At 42.9% G+C, this 25,495-nt stretch overlaps 1 protein-coding gene across 1 annotated transcript in view; it reads left to right on the top strand.

Moving 5' to 3' along the window:
* ARSB (arylsulfatase B) overlaps positions 1 to 25,495 on the top strand; it is a 281,980-nt gene that overhangs the window by 38,219 nt on the left and 218,266 nt on the right. The window contains exon 2 of the mRNA XM_085632256.1: positions 11,793 to 11,979. Within this exon, the coding sequence (XP_085488382.1) occupies positions 11,793 to 11,979 (187 nt within the window). The remainder of the gene's footprint in view (positions 1 to 11,792; positions 11,980 to 25,495) is intronic.

Raw genomic sequence — 25,495 nt, forward strand, 5'->3', positions numbered from 1 at the left:
TGAAAAGGCTTGCAAAATGTATATCTTATGATCTCAGTACGGAAAAGAGTAATCGTTTTGGCTGACTTTATCACGTGTTATGCCTGCTGATGTGGCAAAAAGCAGGCATTGGTTTGCCGGGGTCCCGTTCTTTTGCTGTGCTTTCTTGTCCTTTTTCTGTGTGACTTCTGAAACTCCAGGGGAGGATCGAATGGCAGTTTTCTTGAGTTCCGAGATGAAATCTGTGAGAAATGTGATTGCCATTCAGCCTACAATTTCTCCAGTATCCCTGCGATTCCTACCCTCAAAGTGTCATTTTCCTAAGCAGGTTCCAATGGTCTTGTTCGCAGTCAAGTGATTCTGCTAGCTTTTGTTTGAGGGATGGCAAGTTTTGTGTCAAATGATGCAATATCACTTCTAATCAATTGGAACTTGTTTGCTGTTTCATCTTTGTTTCTTCCACTTATCCAGTGGATAATTGTATTGCGGCTCATTCTTTCTGTATGGCCTCCATGGTGGCCTCCATGGTTTTGTCTGATGCATTTTGATTTTCTGATGCATAACGCAGCAGCTTCCGCAAAGGAACGCTGTCTAACCTGTTTTGATTTAGGCAGTAGGCACTCTGTTTGTTACTCTGCAGGAGTAAAACAAAAAGCCCTCTTGCCAGCTGTCCAGTTTAGTGTACTATGTTCACAAGTGTCTATTCACAAATCAGATATTTAGCAAGTGGCAAACCAATGCCAAGATTGGCACCCGTATTGTAGCAAAATTGGCTTTTGGAGAGGAGAAAAGTGTCTGGTATGAAAATAAACTGGACTAGTGAGACATACAATTCAAACACAGCCTCTGTACCGGTAGCAAGTGCGTAGTAATAAAGAAGAGCAATGGCTATTCAGTCCTGTTTCTATGGCCATGGATCTTCCCGCCAGTATTATGGCTGTTCCTTCCAGTTTCCTGTGAAGCCCTGAGAAGCAGAGTCCTGGTCCACCACAACTGCACCCTCAACCAACGTGGATCACTCCTCTGCCTCATTTAGTTTTCTCTCCACAAGAAGGCCGTCCTCAAGTCTGACCTTCCATTTTGGGTGTCTCAGAAGTAGTGAGTCCCCAGAGCAGGTTCACAATTTCTGCATTTCCCGCTTCTCCAGGCAGCCCATAGCATCCATATCTCTCCGAGCAGCATGTCCCTCGCAGCTATGACCGTGTGATTTCTTAGAGCAGAAGGTGCCAAATATTCCGTTCGCCTCCAGGGTGTGAAGGGCAGACCATCAATGGCTTCACATCGGGTAAGTGCGGCACCATAAAATCACCATCCGTGGGTCACGGTCAAAACTGAGCAACATTTGTGTAGCATAGCTTTTTAGGAGGTGGAATTTGGTCTTAATGACAGTGCAGTGTCTTTCAGTAAGCCCTTGGGAATTTCTACAGGGGTTGTGCCTGAAATTAAGATGAGCTGAATAGAGTTGTCTTAAAGTGCCAGTGACCAATTTCAATCGAGGGTAAACATATAGAATAATCTTGGGACATCGAGGTTATTAAATCAGAAGACATATTGTGGAAGGAGTTGTGGAAAGGAGGTATTTAAATTGATAATGTGATAGAAAATAGATATGGATACTGAAGCTGATCAGAATTCTTAGGCTTCCAGTTATTCGTGTTTTATGAGAAACTGGAAAAAGACAACCACTTTTTAAAATTCCTCCTGCAAACCATTATTTAGAGCATTCAACAATAATATAATTTCTTTTTTCTTTAGATAAAAAGTTAGCATAAATCAGTGTTCTCCTAACAGTAACTAACAATTTAGTTTTGAGCAGAAAACTTTGGATTGCCTAATTTACTAATTTGGAATTGCTCTGCAAAACAATTTATGTGAACGTAAATCGTATAAACATACATAAGAACACCAGATCACAAAGAAATACCAGTCCACTTCCACTCTCAGAACCCTGGTACCCCTAATCATCGTTGATCGTACGTTTGCCTTTGACCCGGTACAGTGTACTGCTGTATGTGGGCTATGTTTGTGCCATACAAACACCACATACATCGAAATCATATTTAGATCTATTATAGATCGTTAGAAAAAAATTGATTCATAAAGTAATTTGCCATTTTTGGAAATCGTACATTCGTTTTGCTCTTGGAAATAGATTTACACAAATACTTTCTTATGACTAAATTAACACACATGGGTAGGGAGTAGGTGGGGGTGGCTGTTAGTGTTGAAATGCCTCGTGAATTGTGTATACTCACAAACTTCGATGTTTGTAGGTATTCTCTACCTTTTCTCTGCCCTTTGCCTACCCCAGAAAAGGTCGGACATTTTTGAGAATGGGTATTGCCAGGGCGGCCCTCCAACCCATCTCCAATTTTGGTTGTTGTAGATGAATGCTCCTGATACACCGAAGTGGGATGGTAGCCAGCTCCCCATAGAAACAGTGAATCTCAAACTGAAGAAGATTTTGGTAACCCATGAGACCCCCAGGTGGACAAAACACTCCAAGGACCCTTTCCAGAGACAACAGTGTCTGGACTTCCTAGGTATTCAACATGTGAACCCGTAGGGTAATGGGGCTTGCCACTGAATAAAAAATAGATTTGGTACTATTGATCTACCGATTTCTCTAAGAGTAGTTGCCCACTACCAACTCCTCAAACTAGGGTACATTGCTTCACCTTGAGGCCAACTGGAGAAAACATTGAGCAAATGAACCAGAAACAGGCCAGCAAAGACACAAATATCCGAAACAGTAAACTCGACCATTACTCAGTCAGGAGGCAAATTCGGAATGCTGTTTGAGACGATCACGGCTGTGCAGGACATGATTATGGTGGCAGTGTTCCCTGATGTTACTGTCATTAGAAATGTGCCAACAGTTGCGAAGTTCAGAGAGAAATAGGAACATGGTGACGAGCCATAGGCCTTGTCAAAGACCTGTTGGAATTGGATAGACTAATGAGAGAACATGAGGTAGCTTCATAGACTGGGGAGAGTCCAACTCTCACATTGACAACATCCAGTGCGTAGCATTCACTGCGAGTGTGCCCAGGAGCAAACCCCTTCCTCAGTGTGATGGGCATATGCCACTCTGGTTAGGGGGTTCTAACAAGATCTGTGTTAACTGCCGAGCTGTGTAGTGTGAAACACAAACGGAAATGGAGCAGCTTATAACAGTTATTGTTTATTAGTTGTTACCATTCCAATATGGATAAGATGTTACAAAATCTCTTTAAGATGTATTGTGTGTTATACAGAACCAATACTGATCACAAAGGGAACCAGGCAGGGGTGTCCCTGTTCCCCGTTACTCTTTGCTATATATATCGACCCACTGATCCGTAGAATTGAAGGGAACAAAGCAATTAAACCGATTTATATGTCGGGAGTTAGAAACCAAAATTCTTGCATATGCGGATGACCTGGCTGTTGTTGTACCTGATCCCCAGGCTGCAGTTACTGCAATAGGTAAAGAAGCTGTAGCATTTTGGTTAATTTCAGGGTATAAGCTTAATCCGTAGAAAACTCAAATAGTTGCTAACAGTTTGGTTGTCTTGGAGGATACTCTGGTTACAAATATGGCTACATATTTAGGAATAAATATTACATTTGACATTAAGCAAATAGTGGAGGCAAATATGGCCCCAGTAATAAGGAAAGGGAAAAATTACTTTGACAGGTGGCACAATCTTCATCTCTCCATTGTAGGCAGTTGTAATGTAATTAAGATGTTATTTCTTCCCAAGGTATTATATCTTTTTAGGGCCACCCCCCTTCAGTTTGGGAACTGTTGGTTCAAAGGGATGGATAACATGCTCAACAGGTTTATCTGGTCAAAAGGTAAGACTAGAAGGGCACTAAAATGTTTGACATTGGCAAGGGAGAAAGGAGGATGCGGGGTTCCTGATTTAAGACTGTATTACTGGGCCGCCGCTTTACAATACATGCGGGTACTGCTGGGTGGGCAAAGGGAAGAGCAGAGGAACTTGTATGGGACGGAAGATGTATATGATCTATTGATAGGGGATGCCTCCCAGGGCTGATTTGTGAATTATAGTGAGCAAAAGTACTACAAAAAGGTTAGATTTAAAACTCTGCATGCTACGTTTAAGATCTGGGTTGCCGTTAAAAGAAAAATCGGGCATGGTAGACTGAATTATTACACACAACTTTTTAAAAATCCAACAATGCCAGAGCTCTTTAGGGATAATGTTATGTCAAGATGGGAGGATGCAGGTATTCGCGTGATAGGAGACTTGCTAGGCACATCGGGTATACTACTGTTTAATGAAATTCAAGGCAGATTTGGGATACACACTAGGGATTTTTTCAAATATCTACAAATTCGGAGTTATTTAACACAAAAGAAGGGAGGCACAAGGGGCTTCAACAATAAGTGTTTTGGATATGGTTTGGTGTGATGATGGGTGCACTATCAACCAAATTTACTCAAAATTGATTTTGCTTACCCATGATGATCTCGAGAGATGGGTCTAAATGGCAACAGAAGTTGGGCACACCGCATGAGACATTTTTAGATTCACTGGAACTTGGAAGGACTGTGCTACTTTCTGCAGGATTACAGGCACAACACTACAAAATGATGTTTTTATTATATTACACCCTGGCTAGAATTGCCTAATGGGGTGGGCAGGATGGGATTACATGCCCCTGCTCCAATAGTACGAATGCCAACATAGTGCATATGTTCGCGATGTGTCCCTTATTAGGTACCTGGTTAGGTGAAATTGAAAAGTTCCTGAAGTTATCGCTGAACATAACAAGCATTGGCATAGCCAATAGGTCTCGCGTTTGGGACCTTATAAGTATTTAGTTATGCAGCACAATATCCTTGGTGCAACAACATCAAGTGTTGCATAGCTAAACACTTATAAGGTCCCAAAGGCGAGACCTATTGGGTATGCCAATGCTTGTTCTGGCATGCTGTAATCCTACCAACAGACCAGCTTTGCTTTTAATAAGAAGATTTGCCAACTTGAACAGGAGTCTCCCCAGGCGATCAAATAATGAAACACGTGTTAATACTTGCATGTAAACTTGCAGATGCATTTCTTTGAACAAAATACTGACAGTTTCACATTTCTCTATGCATGTTGTGCACGATTTTGATTTTTAAGATGGAAAGGTAGTAAATGTCCAGCAGCCACTGAATGAATCTCAATACAAGAGAGTATTATATGCTTCGACCTGAACAGGAAACGTAAACCGTGAAAACATCCAAAGACCTACATTAAAAAACAAAACCGGACAATTCATTTAGCAAATGCTCATTCAACAAATGGAGAAGGGTGCAGACCACCTCTGCAGCTTTCAGAAGGGGCAGGTTTGTTATTTTCTTGTGGAGATACATAAATGCCATCTCTTGTGCACTCCTTGCTTTTGCTTGCGTGCTTCACCACTGTGCTTGCACTGACAGAAGTGCAGGCTGATGACTGCAGAGCTGGCGCAAGATTTGGTCAAACAAACCTTTAGAACTGTGTCACAGCGATAATACACAATCATCACTTTATATGAAGTGTCTGAACAGGACTCAGTGGTTCCGCGCCAATACGTGTGACAAAAGACCTAACCCATTCTACTTTTGTGAGAATGCATATGGAGTCTGAAAGCATTGACCCGCCTCAGCAAATACTTATTAATTCAAAGTGCTGGGTATCCACTACAGGTCCAGAAGGTCTGGACCGAGGATTACAAATTTGCACTCTATATAAAAGTTTACATTAATAGAATATAAAAACAGCGCTTATTTACGTGGAGAGGAGGTCCTGAAAACAACTGGAGTAAGTTGGCTCTCCTGGACAGACTGGCTCTAGAGACCCGAAGCTGTAGCTCGCAAACCAAGTTTGGCTTCACACAAGACCAAATAAAACCTATCTCGCTGGGTCATGGTTTACTTTATCACGCTCATGGTATAGCTTACTATTCAAAACAGTCACTATTAACAAAAATAAGTTTGAAATATTCATAGAATAAGCAATATTTGAAATCATACATTTTCAAGGAACACCCTTATGGAAGGGTAGTAATGATGGTATCGTACTCTAATGCTGCTTTCCTTTAGGTGTCTGTGTGGAGACAATATGCCATATACAGGATCAAAACCTTTTGTTCGTCACCTACCACAATATAACCATGTGAGAACCGTGCAACACTATTGCTGCCGGACAAACTCTTGCTCTAGGACAGTGTTCAAGATTTGTGTTTTTTTTTTTTTTTTTTAAACATTTTATTGATTTTCAAGGTTTCACGATACAAAAACACCGCAGTCTACATTTGTAACATCCTTATTCTTTACATATCGTACCCTACTTCGTGTGCAGTAGAATTCCATCGCTGCATAGTTACACTCTCTTGTACCCTAGGATAAATGTTTCAAGTCCTGCCGGGGTATTCGCCCCCATTGTTGGTAATGTCTTTGCAATATTTATTTCTTGAAAAACATTCCCCAACTCCCCCCCTCCCGCTCCACCCCTCTAGGACAGGGTTCAAGATCACCTTGTAACTGGGGTGCAGTCAGCAGCAGAACGCGTGTTCTGCAATACATGCCACAGTAAGTGTGTGGAGAAGTACAAAGCCCCACTGACAATATCCCACAGTTTCTCTGCCCAAGACTGATAATATGCTGATGTATTCCCAAATAGCAGGTACTGTTCACTAAAATGTATAGTTATGTTAACATTTCTTATAAAGCGCTCGTACACAGAGTGGTTTCTTGGCGCTGGACTTAAGAATTTTTTGCTGGGACCTCATGTGTTAGCCGTCAATAAAGCCTAGTTATAAGCTTGGGTAAATAGCCAAGTGTAGTGCCCTACGGAGGGGGAATGCTCTGTGCAATGAAATCCTGGGCATACCACCGGCAATGAAATAACTTACACACTTATCTGTTAAGAATCCACATCATGGCCCAACGTATCTAAAATGTGTGTACACAGTAGTATTTAATGTTGAATTAGCAACTTGTGCCACAGATCGGAAGGGCGCATGTTACCCAACTATGAAGTAAGCAGGTTATGAGCAAGATAAGGTTTCCTGCAAAGGGCTAAACGTCTCTCATTTGACACCAGTCACAAGACCGAAGGAAACAACGGGTCTTTGTTCATACTTCACATGCCCCTTATCTCCGTTCTCATACTGATCAACATTAGGCTGCACTCTTGTCTTCCGGTGTCTGGAAATCTCAAACAGTCACAACCGTAAAACTGTGTGTTAAGGACAGGATCCTATTTGCTTCTAGCTTTCACAAAGGGGTAACTTACAGTATTTGAGGGCCATCAAAAAGGGGACTACTGCTTTCCCCATCCACCACTCAAAGTGCAATTCAAGTGTCTACTTCATTCAACGCCATGATAATTTGTGTCAGGCAAGCTCTTTGAAAATGCCAACACAGCAAGGCTTAAGGAGTGACCAAGGCACCAGGCAACCAATGCACTAGTAGGCATGACCGTGTCTACTGATGTGGCACCGCAAATGCTTTGATAACCAGCAAAGCCATGCATATAACCCAGATATGCTGCTGCGAAATTTAAGTTTTTGTGCAGACAGGCCATGCACATCTCAGATCAAAGACTTTTTAAACTTGTAACTAGAGGTACCAAATTATTCAGTAAACAAGACAAAATACATAAAAGAATGGGGAACTGACAAAATATACTAGGTGCAGACACTCCGTTCTGTTACAGGTTCTAATTCATATTTTTTTAAGTCGATTAGAAAACCAAATGGTGCTGACAAAATGAGTATGTATCTCTCCACTTGGTAGAGTATGCTGAAGGTCAACAGTCCAATTAGCACCGTGCTCCCAATGAAGCATCCAGATAGAAAGCTTCGAGTAAGGGCTGGACGGCTCGCTCTTTGGGCCCGGGCCTCTCTAGCCCCAACTACTCAGGCACTGCTGCCTCTTTGGCGCGCCTTATATGGGGCGGCAATGACAAATTATTTGTGTCCCACCCCCACGCCCAAAAGTGTGCGCACACAAAAAAAGTATAATTTGTTGATAAATTCTAGTTCAATTCTGATAAACAATTTCTAGCCACAGCAATACAAGTTTAAATGTTGAGGCCAATGCTCAAATTAGTGTGATTTGAACCCGAACAGAAGCAGTTAGTCTGCATCTTGAGGTAAACACACAGGCTCACCTCAGATAATAGTTATTAAAACTATAGTACAGGACATAGATTGTGTATGATGGCATACAATTCATTTAGGAGTCTACGAAGTGGGATCAAATCGGAAGGTGAGAAAGTGCAATTAAGCTGTAACATTCCTCCTTGGGAGCCCTTCAGTTCAAAACTACGGTTTGCATCAGAGGCCTACTAGCATAGAACCAGCACTACTGTCCCTCCTTGGTAAAAGCGGACATTCGCATCCCACACTAAAAGCAATAGTACTTACCTAGTAAAGCCTGGCATTTTATACTCCAACGGTGAATTCTAGTGCTCTCTCCTGTCTTGGCAATACCTGGCCTTTCAGCCCATTGCAAGCCACCGAAGCTTCAGCAGCAGAGACCCGTGTATTAACAAGCTATGGCCGTGAAAGTGAAACTGATGAAAGTGGTCGCGCGGCCTGCTGCAGTATAGAGAGGGTGGGGGGGAGTGGAGGCCAGCAGAGTGACGCGATCTGTGGTGGGGGAGGGGGAGGGAATTGAAGCACAGAGAGAGGCACGCAAGGGGGGGAAGGAATTGAAGCACGGAGAGAGGCACGCAAAGCACACGCCCGCGCACATGCACTCAAGCTCTAGGCCGGCCATGGCAACATTTGGTAGCGCTTTTTTTACCCCTTACTAAAAGTCGAGCAAGCGGCGCATGCGCTGCTCTAGGCTCGACCAAAAAACGAACCTTACAACACTACTTATAAAGATGGGAGTCAGTAAAGATGATGCATCGGAAGACCACTGTCATTTTCTCTTTATAGCTATGGCAGCGATCAGGATATGCATCGCTTCAGCTTGGTTTGATTCCTTGGCACCTGGATTTCAGCATTGGCTAGGGAGGCTATTAGACACCTACAATCTAGAACAAGCATTGGCATAGCCAATAGGTCTAGCCTTTGGGACCTTATAAGTGTTTAGCCATGCAACAGTTGATGTTGTTGCACCAAGGATATTGTTTTGGATAACTAAACACTTATAAGGTCCCAAAGGCGAGACCTATTGGCTATGCTAATGCTTGTTTGAATATAAACATGTCTCTAGAGCAGTTCTAAAAACAGTTTCTTTAAGGCTTTTTTACTCCTGTCCACCTGGCCCTTTTAGTGCTATTCTTTCAGACTGTTGGAGCCTGACAAAAAAGGCCACAAAAAGGACTTCAAAAAAGGGAAGTCCGACTAGACATTGGAGACTGGGGTGTTGATGAGATCCAGTGCCGCTACACGAGTCTTTATCTAACGTTCCCAGACTCTACCAAGCTGCAGTAACAACCTGTAACGATGCTCCACTGATGGACAGGTGCCTGCTTCCTACATCACATCCACCAGTGCCCTTCCCCCATCACCTCAATTCCAAGTAGGTTAGAAAGGTTCTATTATCAGCAGATCATGTACCAGCGACCAACCCCTTCCTAAAAGAGAGCCATGTCCTTCTCTGTTTTAAAGTTCAGCTGTCATCCGTTCATCTGTGCTTGATGTGCAAGAGGACATGAGGATACTGAGACAGAATATTTCCCTTTCATTGGGTACTCTGGCAGGTATCAGAATCACAATGTGTATATATATCCCACAACGTATCTTCATCGACACCGGGTGAAAGAGACAGCTGGGGTGGCAGGTGAGTAAACAATGAGATATTAACAGAAGCATCGTTAGCAAACATACCATCAGGCGCATTGAATAAATATTTTTACAGGTCTATTTTTTGTGGTTTTAAAGTGCTGTTATTAATTTAAACGGCGAAATAGCTAAAGTTGTAGTTCAAGGCAACCCTTTCACTCTCTGATAAAGCTAAAAGGCCCTCTTTAAGACTCGCTGTGCTAATGCCTTTTTGTGTTGCTTTTTACCATCAGCAAATAGCAAGTTTTGCTGATGCTGTGCAGCATATTCCAAAGAAGCCAAAAATAAAAGTAAAGGTGCGATGTCGCCAAACATGCACACTCCTACGAAATGACGAGGGCACCATTTTTTTTATTTACTGATCCAAGATAGTAGGATAAATAAAAACACATGTAATTCGAGTAGCATGAAAGTGCTTTATTATAAGGTGAGTGGAAAGGCCAGTAAAAATACAAAACCACAGGTAAAACGGAGGAGCAGATGGGTTAGTTAGTGGAAGGCAAAGGACAACTGGCAGGAGGAAAAAGTAAAAATAAAGCCAGAAGGGAAGTGAACGAATTCAAACGAGTGCGTGAGAATAGCCCGGAAATTGTGCGATTTAAAAACTAAAAGGAACTGGTGCTCCCCTCAGGGTCCCTCGTCCCCCCCCCCATCCCCGGAATGATGCCCAGGGGGAGGCGGGGGGGCGTTCTTACCTTAGCACTGGGTGGCTTCCAGGAGCGTGTGGACGGGTCTCTGGTGGAGAGGGGATGCAGCGCTCCTGCCACAGGGTGGACGGCTCCGTGTGCTGCTGGCAGACAGCCTTGGCATTAATTAAAATAAACAGGCGGTTGCTTTTAAAAAACAAATACTGATGAAAGGGCGATGCACTTCTGTAGGGCAGGGTTTGAAAAGGACTGAACACTTGAAGAGTGGAAGAAGTGGTAGCAGGGGTAGCATTAAGGTGAAAGAAGTAATAAGGAGACTGATGGAAAGATAATGAGTTACGAGAGCCGAGAGAAAAAGTAAACAAGCACGCGCGCGCCTCGTTAAAAAAAAAATATGTCGGCAAAAGTGAAAGCATTTCACTTGCTGGAGCGAGCGGTACCAGGAACGATAAGTGCTACCATATGGCCCCGCTTGCTCCCGCAAGTGAATCGCCAAAGTGCACGCGTTGCCATTGAAGGCAATTGAACGCGTGCACGTTTTTGGCTGAGAAGCCGAAGCGATTGCTAAAGGTCTCTTGCCTATGCAGCGCATGCGTGCTGCGTAGGCGAGACCTAAAAAGGGGTATATGAAAAAAAGGCTTTGAGAGCAAGAAGATTGGGGGAAAACATCTGTGCCCCCATTAAAAGATGGAAAGAAGTAAACTAAATGTATATAGTATATTCCCGGAACTCTATCTGAACATTGTTAAGACAGATGCTTAATCTTTCATGTTAGCTGTAATTGTTTCCTATAATATTGAATTTGTTATCTTGTAACCTTCCTAATTTAATTTACAGTTTTTTTTAATGTCATATGTTTAACCCTAACATCGCTGTTTGTTTTCTCTCCAATCCTCATGAAATTTGTATGTATTTAATTTGCTGGTAAAATTTGATTAAAAAAACAAAATGATGGATTGCGTGAAGACTGATGATGTATCCTGCAGGCACCAAAGGTGTGAGAAATAGGTCCCATAAGCTAAATCGAGCTGCAAATGTGATTACTCCCAGACCCCCTTTATTGAGTTCCTGGTCTCTGCTTTACCAGCTCTGTCTTCATTTACCCCGGGAATGCAGCTGTTCCCTTAGAAGAACGTCCCCATTCCATATAATAACTTCCTTTGTTACTTGAGGTAAACAAATCCCCTTTCCCACAGAAGATGCCACCAATTTTCTGTACCATCTTGCTTATTGTATTGTTCACAAGCATTATCTGAATAGACCTTTATTACCAATGCACTGTATTATTCTATTTTAGCACAAGTTATAACATTTTGGCAAACAGATCTGTGTTCAACTGTGTAGCCGTGCATTTGGTAATGGATTGAATCCTCTTTTACCTAGATTCACACTGGCCTACAGCATGATATCATCTGGCCTTGCCAGCCTCACTGCGTCCCACTGGATGAGAAACTTTTGCCGGAAATGCTCAAGGAAGCAGGTTATGCTACACACATGGTGGGAAAGTGGCATCTTGGCATGTACAGAAAAGACTGTCTACCAACCCGGAGAGGATTCGACAGCTATTTTGGTAACTGGTATAAGTTACATTTTAATGGCATTAACTTGCAAATACTTTCTCATTACATATTTAGTAATGTGTGTGCTTTCCCAACAATTTTTAGAGTAACCTGAATGATTAAATTTGAATCCGATATATACATGGTAATCTAACAGTAACAGTGACCACAAACTCTGTTTCTGCCTCAGTGTAGCTCCTTTAGAAGACAAAAATCTATATTTCCGCAAATTGTAGAAAATGAGGAACAGAGAAGTTATAACTGCATTATATAATGTATTTCTAAGAAGACATTTAGAATATTGTTGTAGGCATTCTTGTCTGTAGTCACTGGTGCATAGATGATCAATCACACCACCGTTGTCTGCTGGTTTAATTGTAACTTCTCGACCTTTCTTTGTTTGATCGATAGAAGAAAGGAGGTTTGTGGTTCCTAGCCGCCTTCTCAAAATCTTTCAATACTATTTGTTCCAAGGTGTGTACCTCGAAAGGGATGTTCTGAGGTGGAGGACTGTACACTTGTTCAATCCTGTGTTTAGTGGTCTCCGTCTTCTCAAAAGTATCAATGTAAATCTTGAGCCTGATCTTCCTGAAGAAACCTGCTAGCTCTGTGCAGATCTCAAATTTGTCCCCGTGATTGGTGGGTTCAAAACCAGTCCTTTGTTAAGGACATGAAGTTCTACTTGTGTTAGGATCCTGGTACTAACGTTGACTGCTAGTTGGTCTTGTGACTGGTCATGGCTTATTGATCGCTAGTGCAGCTCTTTGTCTGTTGTGGTGAAGGTGGAGGGCTCCAGTGTGCCGCCTTGGTGTTCCAACTTCTTCTTCTTGTCTTTCCTCTTCCCCTTCCTAGAAAAGGAACATAAGTAGATGGAGGTGAAAATACATTGCCTTGAAAAGAGCCAGAGGATAGGGCCAAGGGCGTGGAAGCCATCAGATCATCTGAGGCCCATATCTATGTGCTGGAGGTTGTAAAGTCTGGAACATTGGTGGTTGCTAATGGCCTGGATTTGATTCTTCACTGCTTTTTCTTCTTTCCTCAGAATTAAAGGTACCTGGTTTCCAATTGAAGAGTATAGAATTTTAACACTATATTGATCCGGTTAGGATCGGATAGACATGAATATTATTCTGATACTTCATGAAAACATGTTGGTATACTCACCGGACGGTTCTTTGACTAGGATGATATACTGCAGCCCTATCAACCATTATGTTTCCCAATTTCTTTTTTATTTTTTTAAATCTTATTCAACAGTTTATCCCCATATTTTACTTCTGGGGGCTATATAGGATGCTCATGCTTTGTTTGGAGTTGAGGTGACACTCTAACTCACCATGGGTAAGAACTTTGTATTCACCCCAATAGTGGTAAACTGTGTGCTGTGGGCATTGGTCACCTATACTGTGTGGTACACTTTTATTTATGACACCACAAGTTCAGATTCGATCCTGTGGCTGGCCGGACTCCTCACTTCCTTCACCAATTCATGTTATGTGTTATAATTATGCTTGTGTTTTCTGTTTCCTGACATGCGCAAGTTTCACAGTTCATGAAGACCTATTTGCCCTTGTTTGGGTATATTTATTTATTTTTTGGTTACTTTTGAACTCTCACTTAGCGAGTCTCACTAGCAGAGATGAGGCTGGTCTTAAGGACTGCCTCTTCACCTCATGTTCGAGGGTTGACCTCTCTCACCCCTCTTCTTGTTTACTTTTGACCCACTGGGGACAATAATAAAAACAAGGGTCTACCAGGTGGTAGTTTTAGCAGTTCTTTGTTTCTCCTCTGCATGCGTCACTCCACTAGGCACCAACACCGACCCTCATAGAGGATGCTCTCCTGACTAGCTTACATTTTTAGAGCACTTCTCTTAAGGGGGTTGTAACCTATACCATCCCCCAATTACAATTATTTCAGTGGTCAAATGTCAACAACATATTGTCGCCATACCAAACAGGCTTTAGAGAAGGATGCTTAGTGTGATGGCACACTCCATTGCACATTCCTTCATTTTTCCAAGGCGTTCAATTGTGTCCCAACTGGTAGGCTACTGTAAGAGCTATTACAATGGGAGTCCCTTTAGCATATATTGTATCCCAACTGCCTGCCATCTCCTAGGCAGCAGTAAGGATGCGACAGATAACTCCGACAGGCAGTGACGTAATGAAACTTGAGGGGGCCCCCTGCAGAGTACATGCAGGCCCCCCCCACGCTTTTGACCCAGTCCAGAGCTCTCAGGCCAGGCTGGCCTGCCAGTGCAAGAAGGGGACCCTGGAGGCGCCCCCGCACCACGTGGGCTGCGGGGGCTTTTGTTACGCCACTGCCGGCAGGATATATTGCCATTCAATGATGAGACAATATAGCCCACTTATCTACTTAACATTTTTATCAGTTACTTTTTTCACACATCTGGAATTGATCACGACTCATCCTCCGTGCCTCAGCTGTGCAAGAATTCAGGCACTGCTCTTTGCAGATTACTTTCTACTGATGGATTACACTGCAGTTGTTATTAAAAAATGACCATATTAGCCAACTACGCATATGAAAATGGTCTCCAAATAAACACCGAAAAAAGTCAAGCACTCCTGTTTGGTGTATCGAGATTTAAAAACTCATAGCACATCTACAAACACAGCTGGAAAAAAAATTAAATACAGGTAACTGCGTATACTATTTCACCAGAAATTGTACTGGAGAATATAATTTAAGGACACCATTTTAATGTTTAGCGAACAAGCTAGATCAATCTAACTCAGTGAATGAGCTGAGAGTGTGCAGGGAAGTATACTGCCCTCTCTTAGTAAAGTCGTCAAAGATTTCTTCCCATTGGTCATATGGACCTTTTTTGGTTGACATGAAGTGCTGAAAGAGAGTAGTCCTCAGCAATATTATTTAGACTTGTGAAGGCAAGGTGACCCCACAATGAGTACCAGGAATTAATAGCTGTGTTTTTAAAATGATTTATTACAGAAAATGTATCCGGTTCAAAAGGTACAGCAACACAACTGGTAAGCTGAAATGTCTTGGAAGGTTACAGCACAACAAGATAAGATCTAGAATAGTAACAGCCACAGCAATACAGAAGCCAAGTACAAGGAATAAGTGTTCCATAAAGAAACCTCCCTTCTCTCTCCTAAACACGGGCAATTATTGGATAATCTAACCAGGACTTCTAGTTAGGGAGTTTGAAAGGGGTCAGCATTGTAAAGACTTCAGTAGAAGTCTTCAGAAAAGGGAATAAGTGTTTAGCATGAAGCTTCACACTTACAAACATAAAGGTAGCAGAGAAGTCTGTACCCCTCAAAGTCGAAAGAGAATCTACCCTAACTACTAGCTGTATGAACACCAGTTAAAGCAACAACAGTTTTAGCAACATTTGTATCTTTTCACACACCACCAGGAACCAATCAAACCATTACTCAAGTGTATCTGCAACATCCCTCGGGTTTCTCATTGCATCAACACTTAGACTGTAGCTCTCAACCTTAAACATCCTGCGGACCTGGTACCTGATGAACAGAAGGTTTCCTTTAACAATTAAGCCTCCGCATTTCTTCCCTACAAGCCTCTCTATCGCGGTCTAATACAAACAATACTCCTTTCTCTATCTAACAAGATCCATGAGAACAACCTGCAAAGAAAGAACATGTCGACGGAGCAAAATGCATTTCAACTGAGGCCTGTAGTTAGGCTAAGTTTAGTTTGCATTTAATATACACTTCAAATACATGACTATACATGCATACATTTAGCTTTCGGAATAAATATAAAACATGAATAAATAAGTAAATGTTTACACATGATAATATAACTTGAATGTAAGTATAAAACATGAATGAAGAATAGATGACTTCAAATAAAAAAATGAACATTATTGCTCATGTGTATAAATCTCTAGTCTCTACATTGATTAAATTTCATTAATGCATTTAAATGTTTCTCACCAGTTAATAGGATTAAGGCACATGGTGAATATAATGTCACATATGAGTGCATTTCTGTGGCGTGGAATCTAAATTGCTCTGCTCTTGAGCCATATCACCATAGGCCAGGTCATTTTAAGAGAAGGTAATGCCATTAGTGACCCCTGGATATTAAGTATGGTTCCGAGTTCCTGCAATAGCAATTGATAAAGCGTAAGCCTTAACTTGGCATCTATTACGGGGCTCAAACAAATGAACCTAAATAAATGCTTGTGCTAAAACCTTTTTTTAACAAAGGCTAGAATAATCCAGTCTGCCCTATATTGGTACCTGGTTTTATCCTGGTCTGCGATGGATATCCTCTTAAATTAGATTGTTAAGGAATTAAGATGCACCAATTCTTCACCTTACATTAAATACAGACTGTGAAAAATGTATGGAAACATTAGGAATGATAACAGATCAGAAAATAACTGCGTCCTTAGTAAAATCCGGACTCCAACAACTTTTGGCCAGGTTTCACTAATCAAACCGGAGTTACAAAGTCAACAAAGACTCATACCTACAGTGTTGTTTTCTGTTGAAAGACGAGCACTCGCTTAAAATATGTAGGCATCTGCAACATGCAACTCAAAATATTGATGCAAGACTGGTTCTACCTTTTTCCAGACTTCAAGGTGAAATGCTGATGTCTGAAAAGACCTACAGGTAAAGGAAATATTGCTATTCTACTGAAAGCATGGAAACATTAACCGTATGTTTTTCAAATACATAGATTATTGACTGACACTTGACTGTCTGAGGATGCAGACTACGTGCCATGCAGATGCAGGGGAAGAAGTCGCCCGAGGAAGCCAGGGAGTGAGGAGCCGAGTGAGATGCTAGCCGGTCGAATCTGCAGCTCAGGAACCCATCTTGACCGTCCCAAAATCTGCATTTGATCTCCCGGGATTGCCTCTATGGTAAGCCGCGATAACAGGAGCAGCCCTTGCTCAGCGTTAACAACATCCATGACCATGGTACCAGGAGCTGCCATGGCCCAATTTCCATTTTTGTGGCCTTGCTTGCGTCTGGCCCCAGTCTGGTTTGAAACCAAACTCAACTGCACTGCCGGCCGCCACACAATTCCCTTACCCAGCAAGGGTTACCTCTCTGCTGACAATTTGAGGGACCTAGACTTGCAATCCGCCTCAGAAGCCTTCAGAAGATTGCCTGCACGCCATCACCCATAGATGCTGCTCTGCATATATCTCCTACGCGCACTGCTCTTTGAGCGACCTGACCCAGGAACAGAGGGTCAGAAAACCAGTTAAAGCGCCTCACCCCTGTACATCCCATATCTCTCACAGAATAAGAGGTGCGGGGATACCAAGAAGGCACGGGGTAGATGACAGTGCTTGCGCTATTGGGGGGGGAGCAGGTGGTCATGCTCAGTAACTGTAAGCGTGAGCCCAGGACCCAGCGGAGGAGGGCCAGCTAGGCCAGTGTGCGGCTTATGGGTGACCTGGTGGGATCCCGCTCAGACCCCTCCACCACGCAGTGCCACACAGCGCCCATCACACTTCATCAAAAACTGTCAGCTGTCTGGAAGATTGGACACTGAAAGAAAGATTGGATCTCAACGGAAATAAAGGCTACAAAAAGTAACCACCCCTCTCCATTACATCAATTACATCTCAGGACCCCTGGTTAATCCTGACCTTTTAGGTAGACAAACGCATTTCAATGTTATCTGGGTGATCTCTGTCGTCAGGCAAGTGGTGCAGGTGGGTCAATCCTTCTGAGTACAAGGATAAAATGATTCACTTTCCAGTAGCGCGATCCTCAAAAGTTGACGGGCGTCTCCCACTTGCACTCAATACACTAAATGTAATCAAGTAAACTCTATATTCATGAGATATTCTCAATCAAATCTTTCATTCTTCTTTTTTCATAAAGTTTCTTTTCAACTGTGTATCCTTGTTATCATTACATCCTCATGATAAAAGTTCAGTTCATATCACCGTTTCCATGCGCCCAGTTGCCCAATGCATTTCAGGCGGTGGCCCTTCATCAGGGGCGTAATGTCTACAATTCAGAGGAAACGTAAGGTCAGCAATAACACGTTATCATTAGTCTCCATTGCAAGTTAAAATGGTAGAGTGGTGAGTGAATAAACTGTCATGCAAAGATTGTGCTACAGTGACATGTTCACTTAAAATCATAATGTCCCAAGGCTGATGCCATGGATAATACGAACGGCTGGTTGTGATGCTTATATTTACGTAAACAAAATGAGACCTGCAATATGCCAACATGTGTTTGTGAACAGTTTCGGAATCAACAGCGTTGTAGAAAAATTGATCCGGGTGAACGGAGAATACGTGGGAGCAGTGAACTGTCGGACATGCGTAAGAAAATAAATAAATACGTGCAATAGGTAAGTGAACAGAACGTGTGTGTGGAGAAATCAATGACCAGTAACCAGGTTAAAACGTCATGAAGACGCCAGAGTCAATAAACGTTGGTAATACGGTGCACGCGGATTGCATGATGCTCGACATGTGTAATACGCTATGCCAACACTGTTTCTAAATGCGCGGAATTCAATGGGGTTACGTTGAATTCTATTTCGTTCCCTGACCTATATGTTTCCTAATCGTTGACTTTTAATTTCCCAAGAACAATTGGCGCCATACAGAGTTGTTTAAATCTGGGTTTAAGTAAGCACCGCATCTTTTGCACTTTCCTCACTTTTGTTTTAACTTACACTTGCCGCTTACTTATCAGTCGTCTCCCCCCCCCCCCCCCAGCCCCCCTCCCAAGAATCCATAAAATGCTGAGCCTTTGTTAAACAACATAAGACACCTAGTTGGCCCTAGGCTCCTGGTGCACACATACCGCAGAATCCCAGAATCTCTACCTTCCACAGTTTGCAGAGCCGAGTGTGAAGAGCTTTGAGCGGACTTTGTGCTAGTCTTTATCCCTCACCTTTGCTCAATGAGCCATTACAACACACTCAGTTGAGGAAACCTCTTACGACTTAGCCATCATTTTCCCTCACTGAAAGATCTCCTCAGATGATCTAGCATGGGTAACGTTTGCACATATTACACGCAATGGAATCACGGAGGCCACCGTAACAACCTGGAAGAGGGAGGAATATAGAGATGCTATTCTGGGTGAACAAAGAACTTTTGAGAACTGTGGAATAGAGCTCTTAAAGCCGTATCCACCAAAATACTCCCATGTGCTACTACCCCGTGGTCAATCCGGTTCAACCAAAAGCATATTGATGGGGCTACTGGTGGGAACTGTGATGAAACCGCAAGAGTGCCTCAAGAATGCAACCACCTTAACAGTATCATGCACACAAGATCAAAGGAAGGTGAGCTGCGATAGAACTTGGATTGAGCAGTATGACTGGGAATGGTTGACTCACTCACTATCGGGGGACACGGACCAGTATCCCTAGCATCACTCCAGCCCACCGAGTTTTAAAAGGAAGCCGGGCGTCTCAACTCATAATAACATCATGGAACATTGCTGGGCTCAAGACCATTAAACAAGAGTTTGCTTATCTGGATAAAAGTGATCTTCTATGTATGCAAAAGACCTGGGCTCTTTCAGTATTATTTACACCAGGGTTCTACGAAATCTTTGGCAGCTTCCTATTCCAATCTCTTTGGCCACCCTTCAGGGGGTTTGTCTATTTTTGTCAAACACACATGCAATGTAGAGGTCACCCCAATTAAACTCTATTTTCCAGCCTTCAAGCAGTACTAATAGCAGGAACAAAAACTAAGCACAAAATAACACCCCTGTTGTCCTCAACTGCTACCTCAATGCACCAAAAAACATGAAGGCGCTTATGGTGGATGAACTCCCTGACTGCTTAGAAGATCTCCTTAAGGATTTCCCAGCCCAAGAAATCCTGTTAGCGGTGGACTTTATCATCCGGGGGCTAGGAAACTCAAATGATCCTTTTGCACATTCAAAGCAACTTATAAACTGTCCTCGGCTCAACAACACTGTGAGTCACAGGTTACGCAACGTCAAATCCCTCCCACCTATAAGGGAATTTCAATAATCAACTGTATTTTCATGTCAGAGCCCCTTGCAAGTCGACTCGCCAGCTTAGATGTTGTTAATAGGCCAGGGAGTGATCATAGCCCTCTGAGTTTCACTCTGGAGTTAACAGCACCACAGTCGGGCAGATATAACACCTGGGCTCCTTAACAGGGGTAGCCTCGTTCGGAGAATTAAATGGAGTCCAGAAGACACTCCAAAAGTGACGGCCTGGTTAGAAAAGCAGATCTCAGAAGCAACTAATAACTGCCAAGCGAGTAGGAGATTTGAGAGCCTCCCCGCTACATTATCAAAATACAAAGACTAGATTAAAGAACGATGGGCAAGGGAGTCCCCAATTTCAGTACAATAAAAGAATTGTCTTCACGAAGATCGCTACGGGGTACCCTGCATGCGCACAAACGTAACCCCACAGCTAGAACAACTGCGGCAGTCCAAAGAATTACGCAAATTACACAGAAAAAACTACTTGGGAGCAAAGGAAAGCCTTAAACCAAAAAGAGCGAGTAACGGTATTCCAACTGCTGAAGGAAAAAAAAACAGGCCCTCTTCTGGGATTACATCAACATATTAAAAAAACATCAACTGATCAAGGGACAACCGTGTCTCGGAAGGAGCCTGGCTAAGCTACTGGAGGAACTATACACCGATCATCCCTCGATCAAGTAGTTTTATGGAGGGCTGATGACTCAAACCAGAGCAACTCCCTGGAAGCGTTTTCCGCAACCTCAGTCAGCAGAACAATAGAGCTAATGAAAAAAGATGGTGCGCCTGGCCTTAGCTGCCTTCCAGACAGCATATTTAAATGTGCCGCGTATGCATGGTCCAGGCTGCTTACTCCTCTAACCACGCATACCTTGCAGGCCAAGTCCCAGGCACATGGCAGAGATCTACTCTGTGCCCCATGTTTAAAAAAAGGGGACTGGTCACATCCATCAAACTACCGCCTCACAGCACTCCTGGATTTAGAGGGAAAAGCATTTGCACAAGCCCAATTGAAAGATCTGGAGTCTTGGGCTACTGAACATGAAACCCTGCCTTTTTTTCAGACAGGTTTCCGGACTGATGCGTCTACAGTCGAAAACATCACAGCACTTGCATATTTGAGCCACCGAGCAGCACAGAAAACTCCGCTGCCACTCCTCTGCTGCTTTATGGATGACAGTGCAGCATTTAACAGAGTTGACAGGCCATCGCTATGGAGAAAACTGGAAACACTGGGTGTGTCCTCAAAGTTACACAGAGCAGTAATCTCACTACATACAGGGACTTGGGTCAGAGTACAAACCGGTCTAACACGGTCACCTCCAAACTTCTGACTTATCAGGGCCTAAAACAAGGATGTGCTCTTGCCCCTCTCCTGTTCAGTCCATATACAGCCGGCCTGGGAGCAGCTATGGAGGGCGGCAGTCTCATTCCTCCCAAATTGGGCTCAACCAAACTACACATCAGCCAATACGTTGATGATATTGTAATAATGGATCACACTAAAGCAGGTATCCAGAGGGGCCTGAATATGCTGACTTCTGCAATGAGAAAGAACATCTTAGGGTAAATTAGGACAAGACTATGGTTGTTATCTTTGGGAGATATAAGAACAAGAAACATCTCACCTGACCATTGATACAGCCGGGAAATACAATTATCTGGGAGTCTGGTTCTCAGAAAACTCAGCGCCCATCTAAACTCCCTGAAGAAGAAAGGGGCCGCAATCATTTATTGCACCAACCAACTGAACAGGACCTTAAGTTGCGCTTCAGCAGTGCCCATACTCGGGGTCATGAACGCAACCCTTCTTCTTGCCCTGCAGTATTGTCATCAGGCCTTCCCTGGGACGTGTGCTCAACCTTGGAGCTCTTTCATTGCACAGGGCACAGGAAAATATTCCAGCAACCATGCTAGACCCATCGTCAAGACTCAAGACTCCGACTGGAATTTGGCGAGGCAAATCAAGTACTAGTTTGTAAATCTGCCATACTGAAATACTACATCAGGGTCCTGAAGGCGCCCGGCAACTCGTTAAAGGCCCACTTTAAAGTAATTTTCGAGACCCAGGGCAACCCCTGGTACCAGTATCTGCATGAGGCCAACATGTCCTTTCCAATTGAACAGATTGCGCTAAAGAATGGGTAACTCCCTCTATACAGCGTGGAAAAAGGCTATGAACAGGCACATGAAGACAACCTCGAGACTCCAGAACATATTCTCACTAAAGAACTTGGTTACCCAACTCTCCATGAACAACTCTTAACTGGAGGGAAACCTCAACCATATCTACTAGAAACAATACACAAAAGGACCCGCAGTGCGATTCTGTACATGAGACTATTAAGCTTACCAGTAATAGAATTTAACCCAACATGGGCCTGCCAGGGCGGGGTGGAGTTTGTAGATTCTGCGACTATAAACACGCATCATGGCTGCACCTCCCGTGATGCTGTCCCAAGCTAGACTTATGTAGGAGGAGACTGCTGAAGCCGATCTTTTTTTGCTCAATGATTTCGCACCTGCCAAGAAACATCTGCGCTCTTCTTTTCTCAAGCTAGCTTGTGCGTTCTAGCTTGTGCGGGAAGTCTGTAGACTAACTCAGAGCCTTGCTGCTCCTGCAAGTCAGAAATACATAAGGACCCAAGACGGTCCAAAAACTGATAACTGACTATTGTACCCATCAGGTTTGAACTGTCCCTTCAGGATGGTCAAGGGGGGAGTCAGCCTGGAATGAGGGTGCCCGTGGAAAGGCCGTTGGTTTGTTATGATTGCAACTACCTACCGGTGAGGCTACTAGGGGAGATATGACACGTAAAATCACCAGCTTCGCTATCCCGCCAAGTTAATATGGCCGTTAACGGCACCCCATAATCACCCTACATGTAACCTCTACATGTATGCAACTATGTATCTTGTAACTATGTAAATTTACACAGTCTGAAATGTTAGGACATACTTTATTTTTAGAGATATTTGCACAAAGCACTTTATTGAACAACGCCTTACGCTAGACTTCCTTAAGCGCAGAGATGTTGGGTTAAACTTTACTTTATGAATATTTGCACAAAGCACCTTATATGATGCTTTCTACCACTCTCACCTTTTAAATTACTAAGCTGTCTGCACATACATGGGAGAACGCACAATGACGCCCCAAGGAGTGAGTGACCTGTGCAGGGCACAAGGGGAGGCAAGAGTAGTGGGTATTCTATTAATAAAAGGAGCCTCGGCATATAGAAAACTCAGAGCAGTACTCACTATATGATTACAGTGCATTTGAGATCATATTAAATAATACCGCCCAGATAATTAATTATTTTAAGTAATATAGTTTGTTTTCACGTATCCTTTTAGCCTGTTTGCTTTTATGACTTTTATGACTGTTTTATTCTGTATTTTATTGTATGAATATATTTATACTGTTATATTTTTATTGACTAAAACAATAAACTACTATCACGATCATAGATGCTTTGTGCTTGAAACTATGACTTCAAAATGTTGCATCATGGGTGAAAGTAGACAGGTAATCTTTTTATGAATCCAAAAATGTTATATTTACACATCGCCCATTAAACTTGTGAATGATTTAAAAAGAGTAGTTTTTTGTGTGCTTCCGGTCTGGGAAACTCCATGGGAAATGCTTGTTAATACCCTCAAAGTTAGGAGTTTTTTATTTGAGCCTGAGCAATCACCCCTAGTGCTGCACTACAGCATTTTTCCCCTCAACACAGACTTCCCTGTGCAGAAAAAAGTCCACCATATAGACAGCCACTCCACACAAGTAAGCAGATTAACGCTCCTAAAAATCCCACCATACCAATTCTGTTCATCGGCATTGGCATTTTGCAAACACGAATCCAACTTTGTGTGAATCTAAGTGAAATGTAGGTAATAATACATTTTCTGCATCCGGCTTAAAAAGAGAATTATAGTTGATCGTAAGCAAGAAGAGGCTGATAGGGAACGGGGTATCTTTAGAAGAAGCTGTCTGTATTAGGAAAACGGGTGGGGTAATATGTGTGATCACAAGAGGTAATGGTTTAAAATCGGTAAAAAGAAATTCAGCATCAATATTAGAAACACATTTTAACCTCTACCTTTCGACCGTTGCAGCAGATAAGTATAGGGTTTGCCCCTAGCAGAATATGAGGTAGATGGAAATTCATCATTCTACAGAAGCGTTAGTATGAATGCGGTATTGCACTGTAGTGTGGGATTTGAAGAGTGTTTTTATTGCAGACCTGTTCTACAGACGAGAATACAATAGGAGTCCGGTTCAGAGTCTGAGCAGCAGATGTATCATTCCTTCCACCAGCAGATTTCGCAACTCTGCATTCCGACTGAGGGAATGTTGCCATATTTTGACATGCCTCCTAGTAAGGCGTAAATCACCTGGATGGATTCCTGCTAAAATTAGCAAAACTGCCTGCGGAATTTCTAGCAATGGCTGAAAGTCTGTGGCAGAATTTCCACCATTGTGTGTAGTCGCCACAAATGCACCCCTAATGTTAAATTACACTATTTACTCCCATAAGATGAGTGCATATGCAAACTTTATCTTTCCGTTCCTGCCAGGTATACATGGTGGATTTTTAGAAGGAGAATGTATCCACTGGGGGAGAGGATGTAGCCATACGGCTAGAGCCGTCGACCTCAGAGCTGGGAAACCGGTTTCCAGTCTCGGCAACGACGCTCTGGGAAAATCACTTGATGTCCCCGTGCCTAGCAAAAATGAATGTGTCCTTCTGTAACGATACTGGTGCTCATGTAAAGCGCTCTGATACCTGATAACTTCGGGTCTAGTTCGTGCTATATAAAACTCACAAAAAAATCAATATTGTAGCAGATTTTCTGCACTTAATGCGGTGAATTTGACAACACCAATTTTTGTTGATTTTATGTTACCACCATATATTGGAAGAAAAAGCAGCGGACTGGGTGAAGTTAGCACTGCACAATTGAAAGCATGACACTTTCTAAAGCACAACAGCCACCCGCAGAAGCTTCCAGGCGCTAAAGTAACAATACAAGTATGAATGAGTATGAAAAGAGATGCCGAAGAATTGTCCCAGTACGACATGTCTTTATTAGCTTGAATGAGAATAGGAAGGAGAGATAGTTTTGTGTCTAATTCTAAGAAGAAGGCCATTCCAATACTTTACAGCCATACAAAAGAACGAGTCCCACTCCCTCCACCCCCCCCCATCCTCCACCCAACCTAACCGCATAAACTCTTATTTACTCTAGGCACAATAAGCAGGTTATGTCATGTACAATTACAGTATAAAGTCAGAGTGGTATAATATTGCAGGAAGCGAGAACAGATGGAACCCGGGTCCACTCTGGAGCAGGCCTTACGGACAGTGCATAAAGCTTTAAAATAGGCCCGTTCTGTATCTGCACCCACTGTAAGTCACAAAGATGCTGTGAAATAGATTGTTGGGCAGGAATGTGTAACGGAAGTTTAGTAGCACTGTTTTGTTTAGCCTGGAATTTGTTAAGCAGTCCAAGATACAATGCATTGCAGTAGTCCAGGTGG

This window comes from Triturus cristatus, chromosome 2_1 (assembly GCF_964204655.1).
Source record: "Triturus cristatus chromosome 2_1, aTriCri1.1, whole genome shotgun sequence".
Taxonomy (NCBI): domain Eukaryota; kingdom Metazoa; phylum Chordata; class Amphibia; order Caudata; family Salamandridae; genus Triturus; species Triturus cristatus.